This window comes from Scyliorhinus torazame, chromosome 17, assembly GCF_047496885.1.
Source record: "Scyliorhinus torazame isolate Kashiwa2021f chromosome 17, sScyTor2.1, whole genome shotgun sequence".
Classification (NCBI taxonomy): domain Eukaryota; kingdom Metazoa; phylum Chordata; class Chondrichthyes; order Carcharhiniformes; family Scyliorhinidae; genus Scyliorhinus; species Scyliorhinus torazame.
Genome location: NC_092723.1, coordinates 20,532,175 through 20,554,053, shown reverse-complemented (window position 1 = coordinate 20,554,053; position 21,879 = coordinate 20,532,175). Strand labels below are relative to the sequence as shown.

Genomic DNA, 21,879 nt, shown 5'->3' with positions numbered 1-21,879 from the left:
AGAGATAGTTCATCTGGTTAAGGGTATTTATCCACCTTCAGATCTTTCCGTTTCCCCAGAACCTTCCCCTTAGTGATGGCCACTACATTCACCTCTGCCCCCTGATTCTCCTGAAGTACTGGTATCTCACTAGTGTATTCCCCGTGAAGATTGATGCAAAGTAACTATTCAATTTCTCTGTCATTTCTTTGTTTCCTATTACTACTTTTCCAGCCTAATTTTCCAGTGGTCCCATATCTATTCTTGCCTCTCTCTTACCTTTTATATAGTGAAAAAAACTCTTGCTATCTTTTTTTTATGTTACGAGCTAGCTTACACTCATATTTCATCTTCTCCCCCCCTTATTGCTTTTTTAGTTGTACTCTACTCACTTTTAAAGGCTTCCCAATCCCTGGCTTCCCACTAATCCTCGCCACCTTGTATATTTTTTCTTTTGCTTTTATTCTGTCCCTGACTTCCTTCATCAGCCATGGATGCCTTGTCCTCCCCTTGGCATGTTTCCTCCCCCTGGGATGAATTTCTGTTGTTCCTCCAGAATAACCTCCAAAAATCCCTGCCACTGCTGTTCCACTGTCTTCCCTGCTAGGCTCCCCTTTCAATCAACTCCGGCCAGCTCCTCCCTCATGTCTTTGTAGTTACCTTTATTCAATTTAAACCGTTACATCTGATTCCAGCTTCTCCCTCTAAAACTGCAGGTTAAATTCGATCATATTTTGGTCACTGCCTGATCAGGGTTCCTTCACCTCAAGTTCCCTAATCAGGTCTGCCTCATTATCATCACCAAATCCAGAATTGCTTGTTCCTGAGTGGGCTCTACCACAAGCTGCACCAAAGAAACGGTCATTTCTGAGAATTTCCGACTCTACCTCAAAAACAGTGTGACAAAATTACATCCAGCTGAGTAGGAGATAGAGCCATGCTCTAATGTCTTCTGACTCCCTCAGTACCCACCTTGGCCTAGATTTTGTGTTCAAGTATCATGGGATTTGAACCCACACCTTTTTGATTCAGAGACAAGAGTATGTGCAGCTTAATAGACTGGACTTTGATTTATACACTCGACAGCATAGATATGGATGGTCAAAGTTCCTGTGGAACAGAAAGAGTCCATTTCAACTGAGCTATAGGAAAGTCAAGCTGAATAATAATAATCTTTATTGTCACAAGAATAATAGAATCATAGAATTTACAGTGCAGAAGGAGGCCATTCGGCCCATCGAGTCTGCACCAGCCTTACAAAGAGCACCCTACTGAAGCCCACGTATCTACCCTATCCACGTAACCCAGTAACCCCCACTTTACATTTTTTGGACACTAAGGGCAATTTAGCATGGCCAATCCACCTAACCCGCACATCTTTGGACTGTGGGCGGAAACCGGAGCACCCGGAGGAAACCCACGCAGACAGGGAGAACGTGCAGAATCCGCACAGTGACCCAGCCGGGAATCAAACCTGGGACCCTGGAGCAGTGAAGCAACTGTGCTAATCACTATGCTCCCATGCTGCCCGAAGAAGGCTTACATTAGCACTGCAATGAAGTTACTGTGAAAAGCTCCTAGTCACCACATTCAGAATGTCCAAATTACCTAACAGCACGTCTTTCGGGACTAGTGGAAGGAAACCGGAGCATCCGGAGGAACCCCACGCAGACATGGGGAGAACGTGCAGACTCCACACAGACAGTGACCCAAGCCGGGAATCGAACCTGGGACCTTGGAGCTGTGAAGCAACAGTGCTAACCACAATGCTACCGTGCGGCTTGAATAATAGAATGTTCCACAATTTCATGTTACTGAAATATATTGAGAACCTTGAAACATAAGAAAGGGCAAAAAACAGAAAAGATAATTAAAGTTCATCCCTCAAATACTGCAATTGTCTGTTGACAGCATCCAGTTCCATTCAAAATATCCTTCATAAAAATATCTTTTTTTCTCTCCTATCCTGTACTTCAAATAAATCTAAATGCTTAGTTGAGTCAAGAATTGTTCCTAACTATCTATTTAAAATTTGTTTCTCACTAATTTCTATTTTTACCCTAGTCTTCACTTAATTACTGTTGAAGATCTTGACGTTCAAACACTTAACTTGCGCAGGCCTCATGCGGAGTAACTGTATTCAGTTCTGGCTAGCATGTATCGGGAAGGATGTCTTAGGGGATACAGCGGTGATTCACCAGCATGATAACAGTGTTTAAATTATAAGGACGGGTTGAATAAAATCTGCATGCACTCATGTGAGTTGAGGAAGGGAGCCCACCACCACCTTCTCAAGGGAAATTAGGACGGTGAGTGGCCCCCAGATCGCAGGAACGGATTTGAGGAAAAAGGGTTTGAGGGTGATAAAATCAAAGTTTTTCAAATGGCACAGGGATACGAAAAAACAATTTCCCCTGATGTGGGGAATCCAGAACACGATTGTATCACCTTAAAATTAGAGTCTGAATTAGCGCAGAAGGAGGCCATTCGGCCCATCGTGTCTGCACTTGCTTTCCAAATGAGCAATTTACCTCACCATTCGTCCCCCCCCCCCCCCGTAACCCTGCACATTCTTCCTTTTGAGACCTCTGTCCAATTGCTTTGTGAATGTTTTGATTGAACCAGTCTCCACCACATTCTCAGGCAGCACATTCTGGACCTTAACCACTCGCTGTGTGAAAATGTTTTTCCTCCTTTTGCTTCATTTGCCAATTACTTTAAATCTATGTCCTCTCGTTCTCGATCTTTTCATGAACGGGAACAATTTCTCCCTATCTACTCTGTCCAGATTCTCATGATTTTGAATAACTCTATCAGACCACCTCCAAGGAAAGCAGACCCAACTTCTCCAATATATCTTCATTTTTCTTAAAAATTTAGAGTATCCAATTATTTTTTTCCAATAAAGGGGCAATTTAGCGTGTTCAATCCACCTAGCCTGCACATCTTTTGGGTTGTGGGGGCGAAACCCATGCAAACACGGGGAGAATGTGCAAACTCCACACAGACAGTGACCCAGAGCCGGGATCGAACCTGGGACCTCGGCGCCGTGAGGCAGCAGGGCTAACCCACTGCGCCAACGTGCTGCCCCCAATATATCTTCATAACTGAAATTCCTCATCCCTGGAAACATGCTCGTGCATTTTTTCTGCACTCTCTCTAGTGTCTTCATACCCTTCCTAAAGTGCGGCACCCAGAACTCTGCACAATATGTCAGCTGAGGCCGAATCAGTACCTTCTACAAGGTCAACATAACCTCCTTGTTCTTGTACTGTCTTTCCCTATTAATAAAGCCTTGGATGCTGTTTACTTTATTGACCACTCTCCCAACTCATCCTGCTATCTTCAATTACCTATGGACAGTTAGACACTGCTCCCTCTGCTGCTACAACCCCTTTAGATTTGTATCCTTTATTTTATAATGTCTCTCCGTGTTCTTCCTACCAAAATGAATTGCTTCACATTTCTCTGCATTGAACTTCATATGTCCTCTGCCCTTTCCACTAACTTGACTATGCCCTTTTGAAGTTCTATATACCTTACAGTTTCATATCATTTGCAAATTTTCAAATTGTCCCCTGTACACCAAGGTCTAGGTCATTAATATATATCAGGAAAAGCAAGGGTCCATAAACTGATCTCGGGGAAACTCCACTACAAACCTTGCTCCAGCCCAAAAAACATCAATTAACCACTACTGTCTGCTTCCTGTCACTCAGACAATTTTGTATCCAGGTTGCTGCTGTCCCTTTTATTCCATGAGCTAAAACTTTGTTCACAAGTCTGTTGTGCGTCACTGTGTCAAATGCCTTTTGGAAATCCACATATGCCACATCAACAGCATTACCCTCATCGACCCTCTCTGTCGTTACCTCTTCAAGAAACACCAGCAAGCTTGTAAAACATAATCTTCCCTTAAGAACTCCATGCTGGCTTTCCTTAAGTAACCCACATTTGTCCGTATTTTGTCCCAAAGTATTGTTTTTAGAAGTTCTCCACCACTAACGTTAAACTGCTGCACTTTTCTTTACAGCGTTTTTTGAACAGGGGTGTAATGTTTGCAATTCTTCAGCCCTCTAGCATTACTTCCGCGTCTAAGGAAGATTGAAAAACTATGGCCAGTTGCTACCGCAATTTCCACTCTCATTTCCCTCAGTATCCTTGGATGCATCTGATCGAGACCTGGTGCTTATCCACGGTAAGTAGACAGCCTATCCAATACCTCCTCCCTATCGATCTTAAACATTTCTAGTGTCTGAACTACATCCTCTTTCACTATGACCTAGGTAACATCTTCCTTGATGAGGATAGATTCAAAGTATTTATTTCATACCTCAGCTATGACTGCTCCCTGCAATCGCAAGTCCCTTTTTTTAATCCTTTGTTGGCCCTATGTTAATTCTGTGATCATCCACCTGGCAAAAGAAGAAAGTGGAGCCAGTCTGTCTACGACATGGGTTTATTCACAAAACCCAGTAAAGTTTAAGTGTGAATTATTTTTTCCTTCACTAGTTCCTCCACACAGATGGAAACCGCTTCTTATATATGTGCCCGAACCTTTCCCCAATTAGTCTCAGCTGCTCTTAATCACAACTAGAGCGTGCACTCAATTGCCACAGCATTAAGACCCTCCTCCACCCTTTTGCTTTTATATGCCCTTTTATGTTAACTGCTGGTCTCTTTTCATGCTCCCTCTTTGCTTCTCTTATTTGCTTTTCCATCTCCTCTCTGAATCTTCTATATTCAGCCTGCTTCTCAATTGTATTCTCTATTTGATATCTGTCAGAAGCAAACATTTTCACCTTGATCTTGATTCCTAACTTTTTTTCACCGAGGGAGCTCTGGATGTGTTGGCCATACCTTTACCCTGTGAGGGAATATATCTTGACTGTGCCACTGTCTCCTCTTTGAAGGTAACCCATTGTTCAGCTATCATATTTCCTGCCAACCTTTGACTCCAATTTATTTGGCCCAGATCCGTTCTTACCCCATTGAAGTTGGCTTTTCTCCCGTTAATAATTCCCACTCTGGATTGTTCTTCATCCATTTCCATAGTCAGTCTAAACCTTATGATAGAATGATCACTGTCTCCTAAATTTTCTCCCACTGACACTTAATCTACTCACTGCCAAGAACCAGGTCTAGCAGTGCCTCCTTTATCATTGAACAGGAAACATCCGGATGTTGAAAATTTTCCTGAGCACGCTCCAGGAACCATTGCCACTCTCTGCCCTTTACACAATTACTATCTCAATCTGTATTCAGATAATTATGGTCCCTCATTATAGCTACTCCATAACTCTCTGTAATCTTCTTGAAAATCCGTTCCTCTACATTTTTCCCATTAGTTGGTAGCCTATAGACAACATCGAGCAATGTAATTGCATTTTTTCTTTTTTCTTAGCTCAAGCCAAAGAGATTCTGTCCTTGACTTCTCTGGAACAGCCTCTTTCTCCACCACTGCAATGTCCTCTTTAATAAATACCACCACCACTCATTCTCTTCGTGTAACCATAAAACCATTAGGGTGTGCAGAGGAGATTCACTAGGTTAATCCCAGAGTTGAGGGGGTTGGATTACGAGGAGAGATTGAGTAGACTGGGACTGTACTCGTTGGAATTTAGAAGGATGCGGGGGACCTTATAGAAACATATAAAATTATGAAGGGAAAAGATAGGATAGATGCGGGCTAGTTGCTTCCACTGGCGGGTGAAAGCAGAGCTAGGGGCATAGCCTCAAAATAAGGGGAAGTAGATTTAGGACTGAGTTTAGGAGGAACTTCTTCACCCAAAGGGTTGTGAATCTATGGAATTCCTTGCCCAGTGAAGCAGTTGAGGCTCCTTCATTAAATGTATTTAAGATAAAGGTAGATAGTTTTTTGAAGAATAAAGTGATTAAGGGTTATGGTGTTCGGGCCGGAAAGTGGAGCTGGGTCCACAAAAGATCAGCCATGATCTCATTGAATGATGGAGCAGGCTCGAGGGGCCAGATGGCTTACTCCTGCTCCTAGTTCTTATGTTCATAGGAAAGTTATGGCATAGAAAGAGGCCACTCAGTCCATTGTGTCTTTCCTGAACATCTTGTATCCAAGAATATTTAACACCCAGTTCTGGGTCTTCTTTGAACTAGGTCTCTGTTATCACCACAACATCATGGGCGCAATCTACCCGAATGGGGACAGAGTCCCTTAGCGTGTGAGATTAGCCGGGTGTTTCCCGAAGCTCGGAGCACTGAGAAACACCCTGCTAGCTAACGGCCCCATCCGGGTAGATCGGGGGCGTCAGCAGGGAAGGCTCAGCCGAGGCCGCACTTAGCCCCGTTTTCTGCCTCGGGTCCTAGTGTGCCTCGTTGTTATATGTCAGTGCAAGGAGACACTATAGGGGATCTTGGTAATGTAGAAGCTGGGTACCGGCAGGAGAGACTTACACACTCAGCTTCCTCTTTGCAGTAAGCTAGTTAGTGGCAGTGGATCATGGAACTACACTTGACACATAACAGCACACCGTGGCAAAGCCATTGACGCACACGCAGAGACACAAAGCTAAGAAGGGTAACACCAGGCTACAAATGAATTTTTTGCTCCCGCGACCGAGATGACGGCAACAAGTGCTGCGTCGGACTGGATAAGTATCAGAATGGAATAACAATTGTTACAATCAAAGGTGCCATGGGGCTCATTGCTGAAGACATGGGAATGTTTCCCCCAGAAAGCAACCTTCCTGCGCTGAGTCACTAGGATTGAGGTTGGACAAATATTCTGCAGTTGGTGAAAATTCAGTATGTTTTATGACCTTCCCGTTTTACCATCCAGCTGAGGACTGGTTTCACCTCCTAACTAGTCTGAGATAAGAAGAGAAATTCTTGAAATACCCAGCAGGTTTGGCAGCCTCTGTGGAGAGAGAAACAGAGTTAACGTTTCAGGTCAATGACCTTTCATCAGAACCATTTGGTGAATGGATGATATCCGTACACCCAAAGGCCTCATGTACAGTGAGTTGGCCCCTGGGCCACAACCACCCGGGCATCGATACGTCTGTCGCCAGGACACTGGGACATAGGGAACTATGATCACTCCCCTAAATATAAGGCTTTCAGATGGATTATGGCTGGATTATGGGAATGACTGCCCCAAAGAATAGGCAAGAAAATTATTTCGCGGCCACGAATTATTTCGCGATGCGCATGTGGTGATATTGACACTGAAACCTGGAAGCCAGTCACTGACAGCTGTGGCCTCTGGAGGCTGACTACTGGGAAGGGCATTGGAAGAGGAGGGCAAAAAAACGAAAAGCGCAGCCGGCCAAGAAGAGGGTCTAGAGAAAATCGAGACCAGCGAATTGTATACTTTCACAGACCACTCTCTTCCTCGGCAGCAAAGCAGCACAGATTGGCATGACAGAGTGAAGCTCCTGAACCACATCAGGCGATGCTTAACACAGAGGGGACCACCAAGGCACAAACCATCATCGTAAGAGATGGAAGCGTGCCACACGGTTGAGTCGTTGAGAGGGAACATTTTGTAGGATCGGATTTGATAACCTTTTTGATTAACATGCTTCATTTGTCTTAATGTTCTCATTACGTGCTTCTGAGTATTTGTGCAGACCTCCCTTGGCATTTTTTGAAGGCTCATTTTCTAAATTGAAACAACGTGCGTTGAAACATTAAGAAAATTCAATAATCTGGAGCTGAAAACTAGCCTTGTGCATGTCAAATGTTTGATCTAATACATGGATCGAGTGATTCTCACTTTGTGCGCTAATCTTTACATTCAAAACCTACAAAGCCTGATATGCCAAACCGCCCCCCAGTGTGGTTCTGTTAACATAATGAGTCTAATTCTTGCTTTTGTGCCAATTTAACATAAGACGCAGTAAATTACAAAGGTTACACGTCAGATGCAGTACATTGTGAACTCAAACTGCAGCTTTAATAAATTTGAGCAGAAGCCCTTCAAATATGCAGTCATTGCTAATGGTGCAGATGCACTGACCTCAGGGTGCGGAAACACTGATTTAGGGGATGTAGATACACTGACCTGGGGGGGGTCGCGGGGAGCACATTCAATGATCAAAGGTTGCAGATACACTGACCAAAGAATGCAGACACACTGCTTTAGGGGGTATAGAACAATTGATCTAGGTGAGGAGTGCAGATGTAGTAATCTTGGAGTGCCGATACATTGACATGACAATACAGATGCAGTGATCTGGGAGTGCAGATATCACTGGTTCAAGGATGCAGATACGCTGATTTAAAGGTACAGATAAACTGATGTAGGGGTGGAGATAGAGGGATCCTTAGGGGTAGATATGGTGATCTAGGGGTACAAATACACTGATAAGGGGTGGAGACTCATTGATCATGTGGTGTAGGTAGACTAATCTAGTGGTGCAGATAAACTGATTTACTGGACCAAAAATAATGATTTATGGATGCAAATACATTGGTCTGGGTGCAGATACAGTGATCTAGAGGTGGAGATACATTAATCTAGGGGTGTAGATACACTAATCTAGGGGTGCAGATGCAGTAATCTAGGGGTGCAGATACAGTGACCTAGAGGTGAAGATACATCAATCTAGGGGTGCAGATACACTGATCTAGGGGTGCTGATACAGTGATCCAGGGGTGTAGATACAGTGATCTAGATGTGGGGATACATTAATCTAGGGGTGCAGGTACACTGATCTAGGGGTGCAGATATAGTGATCTAGGGGTGCAGATACATCAATCTGGGGGTGCAGATACAGTGATGTGGGGCACAAATGCACAGATTTAGGGGGTGCATATATACTAATGTAGGGGTGCAGATACACTGATTTGGGTGCAGATACACTGATCTAGGGGTGTAGATACAGTGGTCTGGGGCACAAATACATCGATTTAGTGGGTGCAGATACACTATCGAGGGGTGCAGATACATTAACCGGGGTGGCGGGGGTGGGGGGGTACAATGATCTAAGGGTGCAGATACACTGACCGAGGAATGCAGATACACTGATCCAACAATACAGATGCAGTGATCTGGGAGTGCAGTTATCACTGGTACAGGGATGCAGTTACACTGATCTAAAGGTGCAGCTGCACTGATGTAGGGGTGGAGATATAGTGATCCTTTTTTTAAACAGGTTGAGGACTTCTTTACTCGCTTGCAGGCGCTGTTCCAACACAGAAACATGTCAGTTTCAGCCGTTTGACTTTCCCGTGCTTTTGTACACTATGCTGCACTTAACTTGAGGCATTTTCTTTTACTGAAAGCATGTGCTGCTTTCTGTGTTCTCTTCCTTAATTTGTTTTTTGTAGAAACTCCTGTTTTTTTTTACTTAAGATCTATTTTTTTAAAACTTAAAGCCACACTCTGGGTTTTCAGGGTTATTTTCTCTTGATATTTTTTCTCTATATGTTTCTAAACTTTTGACTGTACGGCCAGTTGAGGTTTGTTCTATGTCTGTCCCTCAGGGCCTGGCAATATCTCAGTGTATCAAATGGGTGTATTCGCCCAAAGAGAGACATTCGGGTTTGTACTTTTTTCCCCAGACTTCAATTAAAACAGGATACTCAAAGGTGTCAGGCTAGTGGCAAAGTCACAATAATTTTATCCTCATTACCAGATGCAATGATGCATTTTCACAACATTCATTTTTGAAAACAAAAAGGATTTATTAATAAGAACTGTTCTGCAGCCTACAGAAACCGCATGGTTGTATCTATGACTCTATCTAGGGTCCTACATGTCTCATAGAGGACTCCAACCCCTGAGGTGACTACCCACTCCCCCAAGCCAGGTGACCCTTACTCTGCTGTGTTGCCCTTAAAGGGACAATCACCACAAATCACCACACTGATCTTGATGTCCAGGTACACTCACCTAGGGGTACACAGACATTATTTTAAAAATATAGAGACACCGATCTTGGAATTCAGATGTATTGATCTAGAGATTCAGATTTAGCAAGTGCAGATACACTAATCTGGAGATGAAGGTACACTGATCCACAATGCAGAGAAACGTGCCTGGAGATGCAGATACATTGATCTATTTGTGCAGTTACACTGATCTGCTGATGCAGATATCCTGATCTAATCGTGCAGATCCTAGGTTTTATAGCTCGTGGCCGCGAAATAATTTTCTTGCCTATTCTTTGGGGCAGTCATTCCCATAATCCATCCATAATCCATCTGAAAGCCTTATATTTAGGGGGGTGATCATAGTTCCCTATTTCCAACTACAAGATAGTGTAACACAGGGGGCCAGGAGAAATATCCGGGAGGATTCTCCGTTCGTGTTGGAACTGAATCGCTTCTGGTTTGCGCCGGCATTGGGAATGACTCCCAGAAGTGATTCACGGTCCTTGCCGTGTAAATATATACGCGGAGGGAATCACAAGGGATTTCCCTCACAAATCTGGCTATCGGGCCAACAATTTGAGCAGGAAGCCCGATAGTGAGGTCCATCGGCTGGCACCCCTCCCCACAACGTGAATTCTGCCCCCTCCCCGATAAGTAGGGGCATCCTACTCCCCCTTCACTACAGGAATTACTGGCTCACTCTCCCCACAGTATGCATGCATTGCTGTATGTAGGTTCCTACATGTCTCAGAGAGGAGGACCCAACCCCGCCACGACCCCCCCCCCCACAACCAGATCCTCCATCGGACCCCCACAATAGACCCCATAAACATCTAAGAGTTAAGTGCTTTCACCTCTTCTTTCTCTCAGTGGAAAGTACTTAACTGCTTTTGATATGATCAGGAGCTGTCAGTCATACCTAGATGTTTATAAATATCGTGGTTAGTTTCACAACAGGCTACTTGAGATCCATTCAAGCCTGAAGGAAAATGAAATAAAACAATTTAGACATCTGCCTGTCTGGAAGCTGTCAATTACAACCTAGTAAATGCTATTTTCCTTTGAAGTGAAGTCTTGCAGATTAAAGGATCTGAAGAGGTTTAAAGCCTTGTGATGTGGTTTTCACTTTCTATGGATTTAGAGCTGCTACTTTCTAGACATCTGCCTGAGGCAGCAGCTGTAAGGGATAGGTGAGTGAAACAGCAGTGATTTTCTTTTCACTGTTTCTGCCTGGACCTCTCTTTAGCTCTCAGACTGGGCTATTGCACCTCAGAGGGCCGGTTTAGCTCAGTGGGCTCGACAGCTGGTTTGTAAGGCAGAACAAGGCCAGCAGCGTGGGTTCAATTCACGTACTGGCTTACCCAAACAGGCGCCGGAATGTGGCGACTAGGGACTTTTCACAGTAACTTCAGACTTGTGACAATAAAAGATTATTATTATTATTTTAGGCATCAGAAAACCAAAATTAGCAGTGATGCTGTCATCATTATGTGTGAAATACTTGACATATTAGTTATAGAGGCAGCAGCACAAACTACCAGGCAGTCAGAGGTCTCAGACATGGGGGGGGGGGTCTCTGGTGGGGAAGTCTCTGTTATAGGGGGCATCTAGTGGGGGGTCTCTGATATGGGGGTCTCCCCTCCCCCCACAATCCTGCCACCCCACCTCCAGCAGACCATCCATCAGACCTCCGCCACGATTCCTGGTCCCCCATTGGCGGTGGCATCGGGGTTCGCTCCCTACGCCCTGCACCAGCGGGAGGATGCGTGAAGGTCACGTTGATTCATTTACATCCTATTAACGGGCTGGACACCAGATTCTCCATGTCTCCGTGATTCTCTGGCCCTCTGGGCCGTGAGCATCGAACAATACAAGTATTTGCCTGTGTGGCCCTGGTGCGGTGGACCAAGGAGGTACGTATTTAATGTAGGTGCCCACAAAGTCCATCGGAGGGCTACCCTCCCCCACAACGCAAATCCTGCCCCCCCAGCCCCACCAGACTCCCCCACCAGACCCCCACGAGATAGTCCCACCAGACCCCTCGCAGCAGACCCCCCCTCACCTGAGACCCCAGAAAAGGCCCCACCAGAGGCCCCAATAAAGGTTCCCACTAAAGGCCCCCACCAGAAATCCTCAAGCAGAAACCCCCACCAGAGACCACTTTGGGTCAGAATTGGAAACGGGTGCCTATCCCGTTTTTTCCGTGAGCCTGGGTCCTCCGCCGTATTGGGAACACCGCTACTGGTGGCAGAGAATCCAGCCCACTATCTCCTCATGACATGAGCCGGATATTTGTACCTTTTGCATGTATATTTCTTCAACCTAATAAAGGGTAGACTGAGAAAGCACTTAGGCAGCATACCAGATGTGAATCATTATATGGTTTTATTTCTCAGCAAGTTAAAATGCGTAACAAAACTTCTCATAAAATTTACTAAATTCAATCAGTACAACTTGTCTTTGCGTAATAATCGGTGAAAATGAATGTACTGCAATGCTTCGCATCAGCCTTACTTGACGTAAACAAAAGGATTGCGAATGAACTCCCTAAATTCCCCTTTGCAGTCGAGCCTAAGTTTTCCCTTGCAGCTTTTCACTTTAAAATCCGATTGCTTTTCTGTGTCTCATCTCTCTCTGCTCATAGCCATGAGGGTCCGGGGACCTCCAATCAGCATGGGTATGTGATGCTTAGCAATTGGACAGACAGGCTAACAAGCGGCTTATATAGTCTAAGGTGAAACAGTCTCGAGGCTCAGTTCGTTAATATTTCAACCATCTAACATCGCTGTATCTTTCTTAATATTATGTGGAGAGACTTTTCTTTAGCAACCAAACATTTAACACAGGAACATAGGCATTAGGAGCAGACGTAGGTGTACATATGTGTCATAATATCCACTCATGCATATAATGAGATGCACACAGGCAGTGATTGACACACAGGATGACCAGTAAGCACACAACAGAGTGCAACCAATCACCAGACAGGACACTACAAAGCCAGAGGGCACTAGGTTTCCCGCTCTCTCTGGACCCAGCCACTGAGTCCCCGAGCTAGCAAGTGCAAACACCATGCGGTAGCTAGTAAGTCTGGTCAGGCTACTACAAGGTCTCCAGTCAGTTCAGTATAGTGTCGACCCACAGCTGAATATGTATATCAGTTCTATCGTTGAATAAAACAGTGTTGGATCTTCTCCAGTGTTAGACGTCTGTTTCTAGCTTCCCTGCATCGCGCGCAGTCCACATCAAACCTACCTGCCTAACACATCAATATGTATGTATGTATGAATGTATCTATCTATCTATCATTTAAAAATGATTCAACATTTTTCCTAATCATTTTTATGGAAGAGATATTGTCCTAAAATCCTGATTTGTGGTAGGGGCATGACATAACAAAAGCGGGAAACTTGTGGTGAGGCAGTGGGTACAGTTTTGCCCAGCTGGCAAACGTCTTGTCTCTGAGTGACAATGCTCTGGGTTCAAGTCCCGCTCCGGGGCTGGCACAGAAATATCAAAGCTGACACTCCATGCTGCACTGTGAGAGGTGCTGTCTTTTGGATGAAACCGAGCCCCCATCTGGCTGCTTGGGTGAATGTAAAAGATCCCATGGAACTATTTTGAAGAAGAGCAGGGAAGCTATCCCGAATGTAGAGTGTAACGTTGATCTCATAGGAAAGATCATTGGACATTGGCTGACACCTGAGATGTGACAATATGCTTATATTTAGCAAACTTCAGAAACCAGTGGTTATGTTGACTGGATGAGAAAAGGTTAGGGATGAATCTTAAGAGGAATGTTCAAAATTATGCAAGGGTTTGAGAGGATAAATACGTTATTCATTGTATCATACGCCACTGAAGGAGACCATTCGGCCTGCCGAGGTTGTGCTGGTCCTTTGCTTGATCTACCCATTTGTTCCACTCCTCCTCTCCTTTCCCACAGCCCCGTAATCTTTTTCTTTTTCAAATATTTATCTTATTCCCCTTTGAAAGTTACAATTTAATCTGCATCCATAGCCTTTATGGACAGCGCATTCCAAATGAGAAGTTGCTTCTTCAAAAAACATTTTCCTCATCTCCCCTCTGGTACTTTCATCAATTATCTGAAATCTATGTCCTCTTGTTATTGGCCTACCTACCAGTGGAAGCAGTTTCTTCCTATTTACTTTTCCAAAATATCTCTTAAGTATAGCTGGGGAGGGGGGGGGGAGGGGGAGTGTGGGAGATTTGGGGAGCAGCTTCTCTAAGCTGCAATTCCATCTTTAGTATTCATGACCTGTTCAAAAAGGGTGAAATGCAGGCAGATCCATATCATGTGATATGACTTGTCTATCAACTGCTTCTCATGGCACCACTAACCACCACCACACAACACGAACTGCCACATCAAAGAAAATACTTTCTACTTGAAAAATCAAGAGGTCATTTCCCTCTACTTTCTCCCTATTTTACTCCCAACTCTCCTTTTTCCTCCAAATCTTCCAGCAATAGAAACAATGCACAGGGTGCAGGCACAAGGCAGGGGAATGGCATTGGGTCATGATGCTCGTTTGGAGAGCTGGTGCAGAGACGATGGGCCGAATGGCCTCCTTCTGCGCCGTAACCATTCTACGATTTTGTAATTCCCCTCAGTCTCTGGGTAGACATCGAGACTCACTGTAAGGTCAAATGTGCTGACCGACATGTTGCCTTGGCCATTCACTTTGAGTGGAGAGGGTCAGGCTCCATGATTCAACAAAATGCTTTTATTCCTTCAGTTCCAGGTGAAAGATTTAAAGTGACTCCTATAATATTGGCTTGCTGCGAGTTCTGTTTGGCCCCTCTGAAAGGGGAGTTTAAGTTGACAGAGTTCAGTGATGGGATCTGCAATACGCTGTTGCTATGGTATGTTGCTGGGATTTATTAAGGTCCTGGAGACGTATCGGAGCAGCTGCAAGGTCATTGTCATTGTGTAACACGTCCTATCTTGCCACGGAAATGTAATCATGCTGCATGCATTGGGAAATTCAGTTGATCTTGTATTTGGGCAGAGAGAAAATGAGGTGTGTTTAATTTAAAGCAGCAATTGTGCTGTTTTCTAAATTACATTCAATATATTCTGGAAACTTTTAATTTCCAGGACGATTAGCTGTGATCATGTTGGAACTACGGGAATTCCATTCAACTCCCTCCACCACCACCACTATTTTACCCAGACTATCCCAATCAAAGAAGAGTACTCGATAGACGCTTTTACTCAGTCCATATTGTGATGAATGGTTACTGTACCCTGAACACCATGTAGGTGATGCCCCTTTAAGACCGGGTTTGGAACCCTGGGGGACTCCGCCTCTGGCTCCGCCCACCAGGGAGCCGTATATAAGGTGACGCCCTGTAGGTGGCACTCAGTAAGCACACATCTCGGTCACTGACTAGTTCTCTGCTTATTAAAGCCTTCATTTCTCGTGTCGTTATTGAGGGTACTACACATATACAATCACAGGGTCGGCCCCAATTGAAGTATTGCGTCCAATTCTGGGCAGCACACGTCAGGAAGGATGTGAAAGAAGTGGAAGGGGGTGCAAAAACGATTTACCAGAACAGTTGCAAGGATGAGAGACTTCAGTTACATGAATAGATTGGAGAAGCTGGGAATCTTTGCCTTGGAAAAGAGAAGGTTGAGAGAAGATTTGATTGGGGTGTTCAGAATCATAAGGGTTTTGGGCAGAGTAGATAGGGCGAGACTGCTCCGTTGGTGGAAGGGTTGAGGGCCAGAAGACACTGGTTTAAGATGACTGGCAAAAGAACCAAAAGCACCATGAAGAAGAACAGCTTTTTGCAGCGAGCGGTTAGGATCTGGAATGGACCACCTGAGAGTGTGGTGTAGAGGCGGAGTCAATTGTGGCTTTCAAAAGGGGATAGGATGAAGAGAAATTAATTGCAAGGCTTCAGGGTAAAGGCAAGGGAGGGGGACTAGCTGAGCAGCTCTTCCAGGGAGACTGGCATGGCCATGAGGATCTGTAACCGTTAACCATTAAGACCATAAAACGTAGGAGCAGACAAAGGCTATTCAGCCCATCAGGCCTGCTCCACCATTCAATGAGATCATGAACTCATGTGACAATCCTCAACTCCACTTTCCCGCCTAGTCCCCATAACCCTTGATTCCCTGACTGATTAAAAATCTATCTCAACCTTGAACATACTTAATGACCCAGCCCCATCACAGGTCCAACCTACTCAACCTCTCCTCATAAGAAAATCCTTCCATAGCCGGGATCAGCCTAGTGAACCTTCTCTGACCTTCTCCGTCTCTGCACCACGCTCTCAGGCAGTCCATCTGTGAATCTATGGAATTCCTTGCCCAGTGAAGCAGTAGAGGCTCCTTCATTAAATGTTTTTAAGATAAAGATAGATAGTTTTTTGAAGAATAAAGGGATTAAGGGTTATGGTGTTCGGGCCGGAAAGTGGAGCCGAGTCCACAAAAGATCAGCCATGATCTCATTGAATGGCGGAGCAGGCTCGAAGGGCTTCTAGTTCTTATGTTCTTATTCCAGATCCTAACCGCTCGCTGCAAAAAGACACTCTTCTTCAAGGTGCTTTTGGTTCTTTTGCCAGTCATCTTAAATCAGTGTCTTCTGGCCCTCAACCCTTCCACCAACGGAGCAGTCTCGCCCCAACTGAATCGCCAAAAATGACTCAGTTGCATCACCACAGCCGGAGCTGGCCGGGTCTTAAAGATCGTAGTTGCTGGACTGGGACTGCGGCAGGTGGTGAGGGAACAAACAAGAGGGAAAAGAACACTCGACCTCGGCCTCACTAATCAGCCTGCCGCAGAAGCATCTGTACATGACAGAATCGATAGGAGTGACCAGCGCACAGTCCTTGTGGAGACAAAGTCCCATCTTCACATTGAGGGCACTCTCCATCGTTTTGCTAAATGCGACAGATTTCAAACACGTCTAGAAGTTCAAGACTGGGCATCCATGAGGTGTTGTGGATCATCTGCAGTCGCAGACTTGTATTCAACCACAATCTGTGACCTCATGGCCTGGCATATTCCCCACTCTACCAAGCTAGGGGAGCAACCCTGGTTCAATGGAGAGGGCAGCAGACCATGCCAGGAGCAACTCCAGGCATACCTAAAAATGAGGGCCGTAATTCTCCAGACATTTGCAGGTGCCGGGGTTGTCTGGTCCTGCCGGCAGCGCACCCCACCTGTGGGTCCCCCTGTGGTGAGGGGTGGCTTTGATTGGAATTCCCATTGACTGCGACGGGAACAGAGAATCCCGTCTCCAGCAAACGACATGCTGCCTCCTACTGCCGCGAAATACTTGGATGGGTGGTCGTAGACTCCCACCCGTGGTGTCAACCTGGTGAAGTCACAACATAGGGCTACTTGTGCGCCAAACAGCATAAGTAGCAAGCGCTAGACTGAGCTAGTAATCTGTAAAGTGATGGAATGAGTCATCAATATATCGGCATTGCTTCACTGTCGCTGGGTGAGAAATCCTGGAACTCCCTCCGTAACAACACTGTGGGTCTACCTACACTTCATGGACCACAGCGGTTCAAGAAGGCAGCACACCACCACTTTCTCAAAGGCATTAGGGATGGATAATAAATGTTGGTCTAGCAGGTGAGACCTCATCCCTGAAATTAATTTTAAAAATAAAAAAATTCACATTGCTGCTGGGGTGAGCTTGCTGTACTCAATTTGACTGCCATATTTCCCAGCATTGTTATACTGGCTGTGAAAGACTTAGGGACGTCCGGATGGTTGGGAAAGGTTCTGTAGAAATGCACGTTTGTTCCCTTTCTTCAAGTCTGTCAATAGTTGTAGCGCACAATGACTTACGAGAGACGAGAAGTGATGAAGTCGATCCAGGCTTTATTAAGCGATGCTTGTCCCCAGCAGCTCAGCAACAGAATGAAGCTGCGGGGAGAAGCTCGGGTTCTTATACTCCGCCTTCAGGGCGGAGCCAGGAGTCGGCAGCCAACCAGGACCTGGAATCTGTTAGCCAATAGCATCTCGGCTTCACAGTCCCACGTGACCCCTAATACATACCACCACAATAGTGCAGTTGAAGGCCTGGAACATAGCCCTGTGCCTGCATACACTCGGTTCTGGTCTTGGCTGAGGAATTTTGTCAGGGAATAAACCGTAACCTTTTCTCCTGCGTGTTGGAGATCAGCAGGCAGATCCTACACTGGAATTTCCCACTTACCCAGCCTCATTGATACCTGATGCAACTGTGGGAACACGGTAGCACAAGTGGCTAGCACTGTGGCTTCACAGCACCAGGGTCCCAGATTCAATTCCCCGCTGGGTCACTGTCTGTGCGGAGTCTGCACGTTCTCCCCGTGTCTGCGTGGGTTTCCTCCGGGTCCTCCAGTTTCCTCCCACCGTTCGAAGACGTGCAGGTTAGGTGGATTGGCCATGTTAAATTGCCCTGAGTGTCCAATAAAGGCTATGAGGGGTTATTGGGTCAAAGCTTTAACAAAGGGTCATCTGGACTCGAAATGCTAGCTCTTGTCTCCCCCTACAGATGCTGCCAGACCTGCTAAGATTTTCCAGCATTTTCTTTTTGGTTTCAGATTCCAGCAGTAATTTGCTTTTATCCAGTGTCCAGGTCTTCCAGCCTTCCAACTCCCCAGTCTTGTTTCTCAAACACTAGTTTACAAACACCAGCTAGGACAAAGGCTCCAAGGGCATTGTGTTTTGCTTTGACCATAGCTCACTGACTCTCCTTGACCTCTCCATCAGTTTGTTGGCCACTCCATTCTCTTTCCCATCCTTCAGCTTTCCCATGCTCCATCTTCATGGTCCCGCATTCTCCCAAGTCCTCCTATTTATCATCCACAATCAAACCAAAACTATTCTTTTCAGTTTCCAGCATCAAGCATCTGATTCCACCAACTGCAAGCTCCCTGGTTTCACATTGACTGTAACACATCCGGGCCTGAGCTGACCCTGCTCTCGTTCGTCAGCTCAGGCACTGATTCTGCATTCTTTCACCTCCAGAACATTCATCTCCACTTGTCCCCGCTAAAAATGAACCCAAGTCCATATCTCGATATCTCTGTACCAAGTGACAGTTTCTACCCTGTGTGACGTAGTCTGGATCTTACCTGCTGCCTTGTCCAGGACGCAATAATCGGGTGAGTTTTCGAAGTACACCAACTCATTTTTGATCAACCTGTCTGAGTGTCTGTTGGTGACAGTGAAACCTGTCCCATCTTGGTTCATGGTGACCTGAATTGCCAGGTTGTATTTTTTCCGCAGGTAATCTCCGGTCTTTCGAAAGTCCGACATTGCTAACCAACAAGTCCTTAGCGTACACGATCCACTGACTCCGTGGCATTTACACTCCAGCTTCATGAACCTTTTCACAGCCTGCCGGGTTGGAGAGAGAGACAGAGTTATCACAAGAGACACAAACCTTCCGTCACTGCCCTTAGAGGATTTTCAAAAAAGAGAGGACGGGACCATGGAGATGGAGCATGGGAAAGCGGAAGGATGGGAAAGAGAATGGAGTGGTCAACAAACTGATGGAGAGGTCAAGGAGAGTCAGTGAGCTATAATCAAAGCAAAACACAATGTCCTTGGCGCCTTTGTCCAAGCTGGTGTTTGTATGTGAGTGTTTGAGAAACAAGGACTGGGGACTGACCATTCTGTACTCCTATCTTTGTCTGATGGAATGCCTCTGGCGGGCAGCTCTGGAACACAGCAGTTCTAGAATATTGCAGCTCTGGAACACCGCAGCTCTGGGCCGCAGCAGTTCTAGATTATCATAGGTCTGGAAAACAACAACTTTGTTCAATGAGTTGAAGCTGCTGCTGGTAAGGATCCACAGACTAACTTCTTTAAGTGGAGACCTGGCAAGGATGTCAAGTGTATTGTGTCAGCCTTGGTTCACTGGGAAACTTTATTTTCTCTGAATCACATGCTTGAGGGTTGAAACTCCACACCAAGAGATTTAAGCACTCCAACACTCCAACAGAATACTGTGGAAATTCACCATGATTTATAGGAGTTGTCACTGAAAGGAGCAAGTAACCTCCCTTTGTGCTATTGAATCAATGTGGCATGTCTTGTCTGAATATGTTATTTGCATTCATGGTCTTTGATCTCTCATGAGGAATTTGCCCCGTCTGAACTTTCTTTTTTTTGCCTCTCCTGAGAGATGCTAAATCTCACTGGGGTACAGCAAGTACTGAGTGCTACATGCTCTCTGGGATTTCATGCCATTATTATTCATTAATGTTAGCCATGGCCCAGTGAGGAGCTCTTTGTTTCTGGGCCAAGAAGCCATTGGTTCAAGAGCTTCTCCAGAGATGAGTGCAAGCTACAATAAACACAGCAGTACCGAAAGAGTGCTGTGCTGTCAGAAATGCCAGCTGGAGGGTGGCATAGTGGCGCGGTGGATGGCACTGCTGCCTCACAAAGCCGAGGACCCGGGTTTGATCCCGGCCCGGGCCACTGTCCGTGTGGAGTTTGTACATTTTCCCCGTGTCTGCGTGGTCTCATCCCCACAACCCAAAGATGTGCAGGGTAGATGAATTGGACATGCTAAAATGGCCCCTTAATTGGAAAAATAAAAAGTACCATCTATTGGAAGAGATGTTAAACCGAGGTCCAAACTTTACTTTCAGTTGAATGCAAATGATGTCAAGGCGCTATTTGGAGAAGAGAAGGGGCGTTCTCCTGGTCAAGATTCAGCTCTCAACCAACACTTAAAGCAAATGATCTGAGAATTTGTTTCATTGCTATTTCGGGGAGCTTGCTGTGCCTTTATGCACTAGTTTACAAAATCAACTACATTGGGTGTTACTGGCTATGAAGTTCATTGGAATCTCCTCAGCTCATGATAGGGCTCTGTGTGCAGGCTGACAGAACAATTAGCATTCAAAGTACAAGAATACAACAAGGGGGGTATTGAATCCTGGATATAAATAGTTAAAAGTTGGAAATGAAACACCAATACAGGGATCTCAGAAAATATTTTAAAAATACTAAGTGAGGAACTGCTGAAAGGCTAATAGTGCAGGGAGAATGGCGAGAATGAGAAAATAAATTTCAAGGGACTTGTGGGCGAATGAAAGCAGATATGTTGCGGGGCTTATTGTTGATAATCAGGAGAGAAACATTTTGAAATTTTATTTTTTAAAAATTCCACTTTAGGAACAGGGAGGTTACCCGACGGAATCAGAAATTAATAGAACAAAAAGTGGCCATTTGGATGGTAGCTCTCAAACCAGTGCAATTTACACTGATCCCACTACGCTGCATCAATCCTGGAGTCTTTTATAATCTATAGAACTGATCTTTTTTTAATTCTTCTCCCCACTCCCTTTTAAATGGCATGTTACTGTCTTGTTGCAAAGCATTTTAACAACCTTGAAAACAATTCCTCTAACTTTCCCCCTTTGCTCTCCATTGGTGGGAGGGTTGAGAACATGTTTAAAACCATTGGCAAAAGAACCAAAGGCAACGTACCGAAAAACCTGTTCACGCCGCGTGTGGCTACAATATGAAATGTGCTGCCTGAAAGAGTGATGGATGCAGATTCAACTGTGGCTTTTAAAAGGAAATTGGGTAAATACCCCAGAGAATTTTTTTTACAGAGCTTTGGGACAAGGGAGAGGCAGCTGGACTACTTAAACTTCTCTTGCAGAAATCCAACATGGTTTCAATGGATTGAAAGACTTCCTTCTGTCCATTCACAAATACACAAACTTGAAGATTGCTGAAAGAATGACAAGCTATCAAAGTTTTCCATCTTGCACGCATAATGACAGCTCACAAGAAATTGCCAACAGTAATGGGGATTAACAATTTATGCCGCATGAGAAGACAGTGCTGATCAGTTGGCAAGAAGGCTCTGATTGGTGGAAAGTGTTGCCATGGAGATTGCTGAATGGAACAGTTAATTGCTCAGTTTTGATCAAATTCAAGCAGGGCAGGTCAACTCTGATTGGTTCAAGCACTGCCCTGGGGAGTGAACCAGGGAATGGCTGTTTCCCCCAAGCTTTTGTTCAGCTGGAAAAAGTGCAATGTGTTCA

General features: G+C 45.2%; 1 protein-coding gene across 1 annotated transcript in view; it reads right to left on the bottom strand.

The window, feature by feature from the left end:
• The window catches only part of wnt2bb (wingless-type MMTV integration site family, member 2Bb), a 70,213-nt gene that overhangs the window by 6,025 nt on the left and 42,309 nt on the right, over positions 1-21,879 (bottom strand). Inside the window, exon 4 of the mRNA XM_072480152.1 lies at positions 18,946-19,210. Coding sequence (XP_072336253.1) covers positions 18,946-19,210 — 265 coding nt within the window. The remainder of the gene's footprint in view (positions 1-18,945; positions 19,211-21,879) is intronic.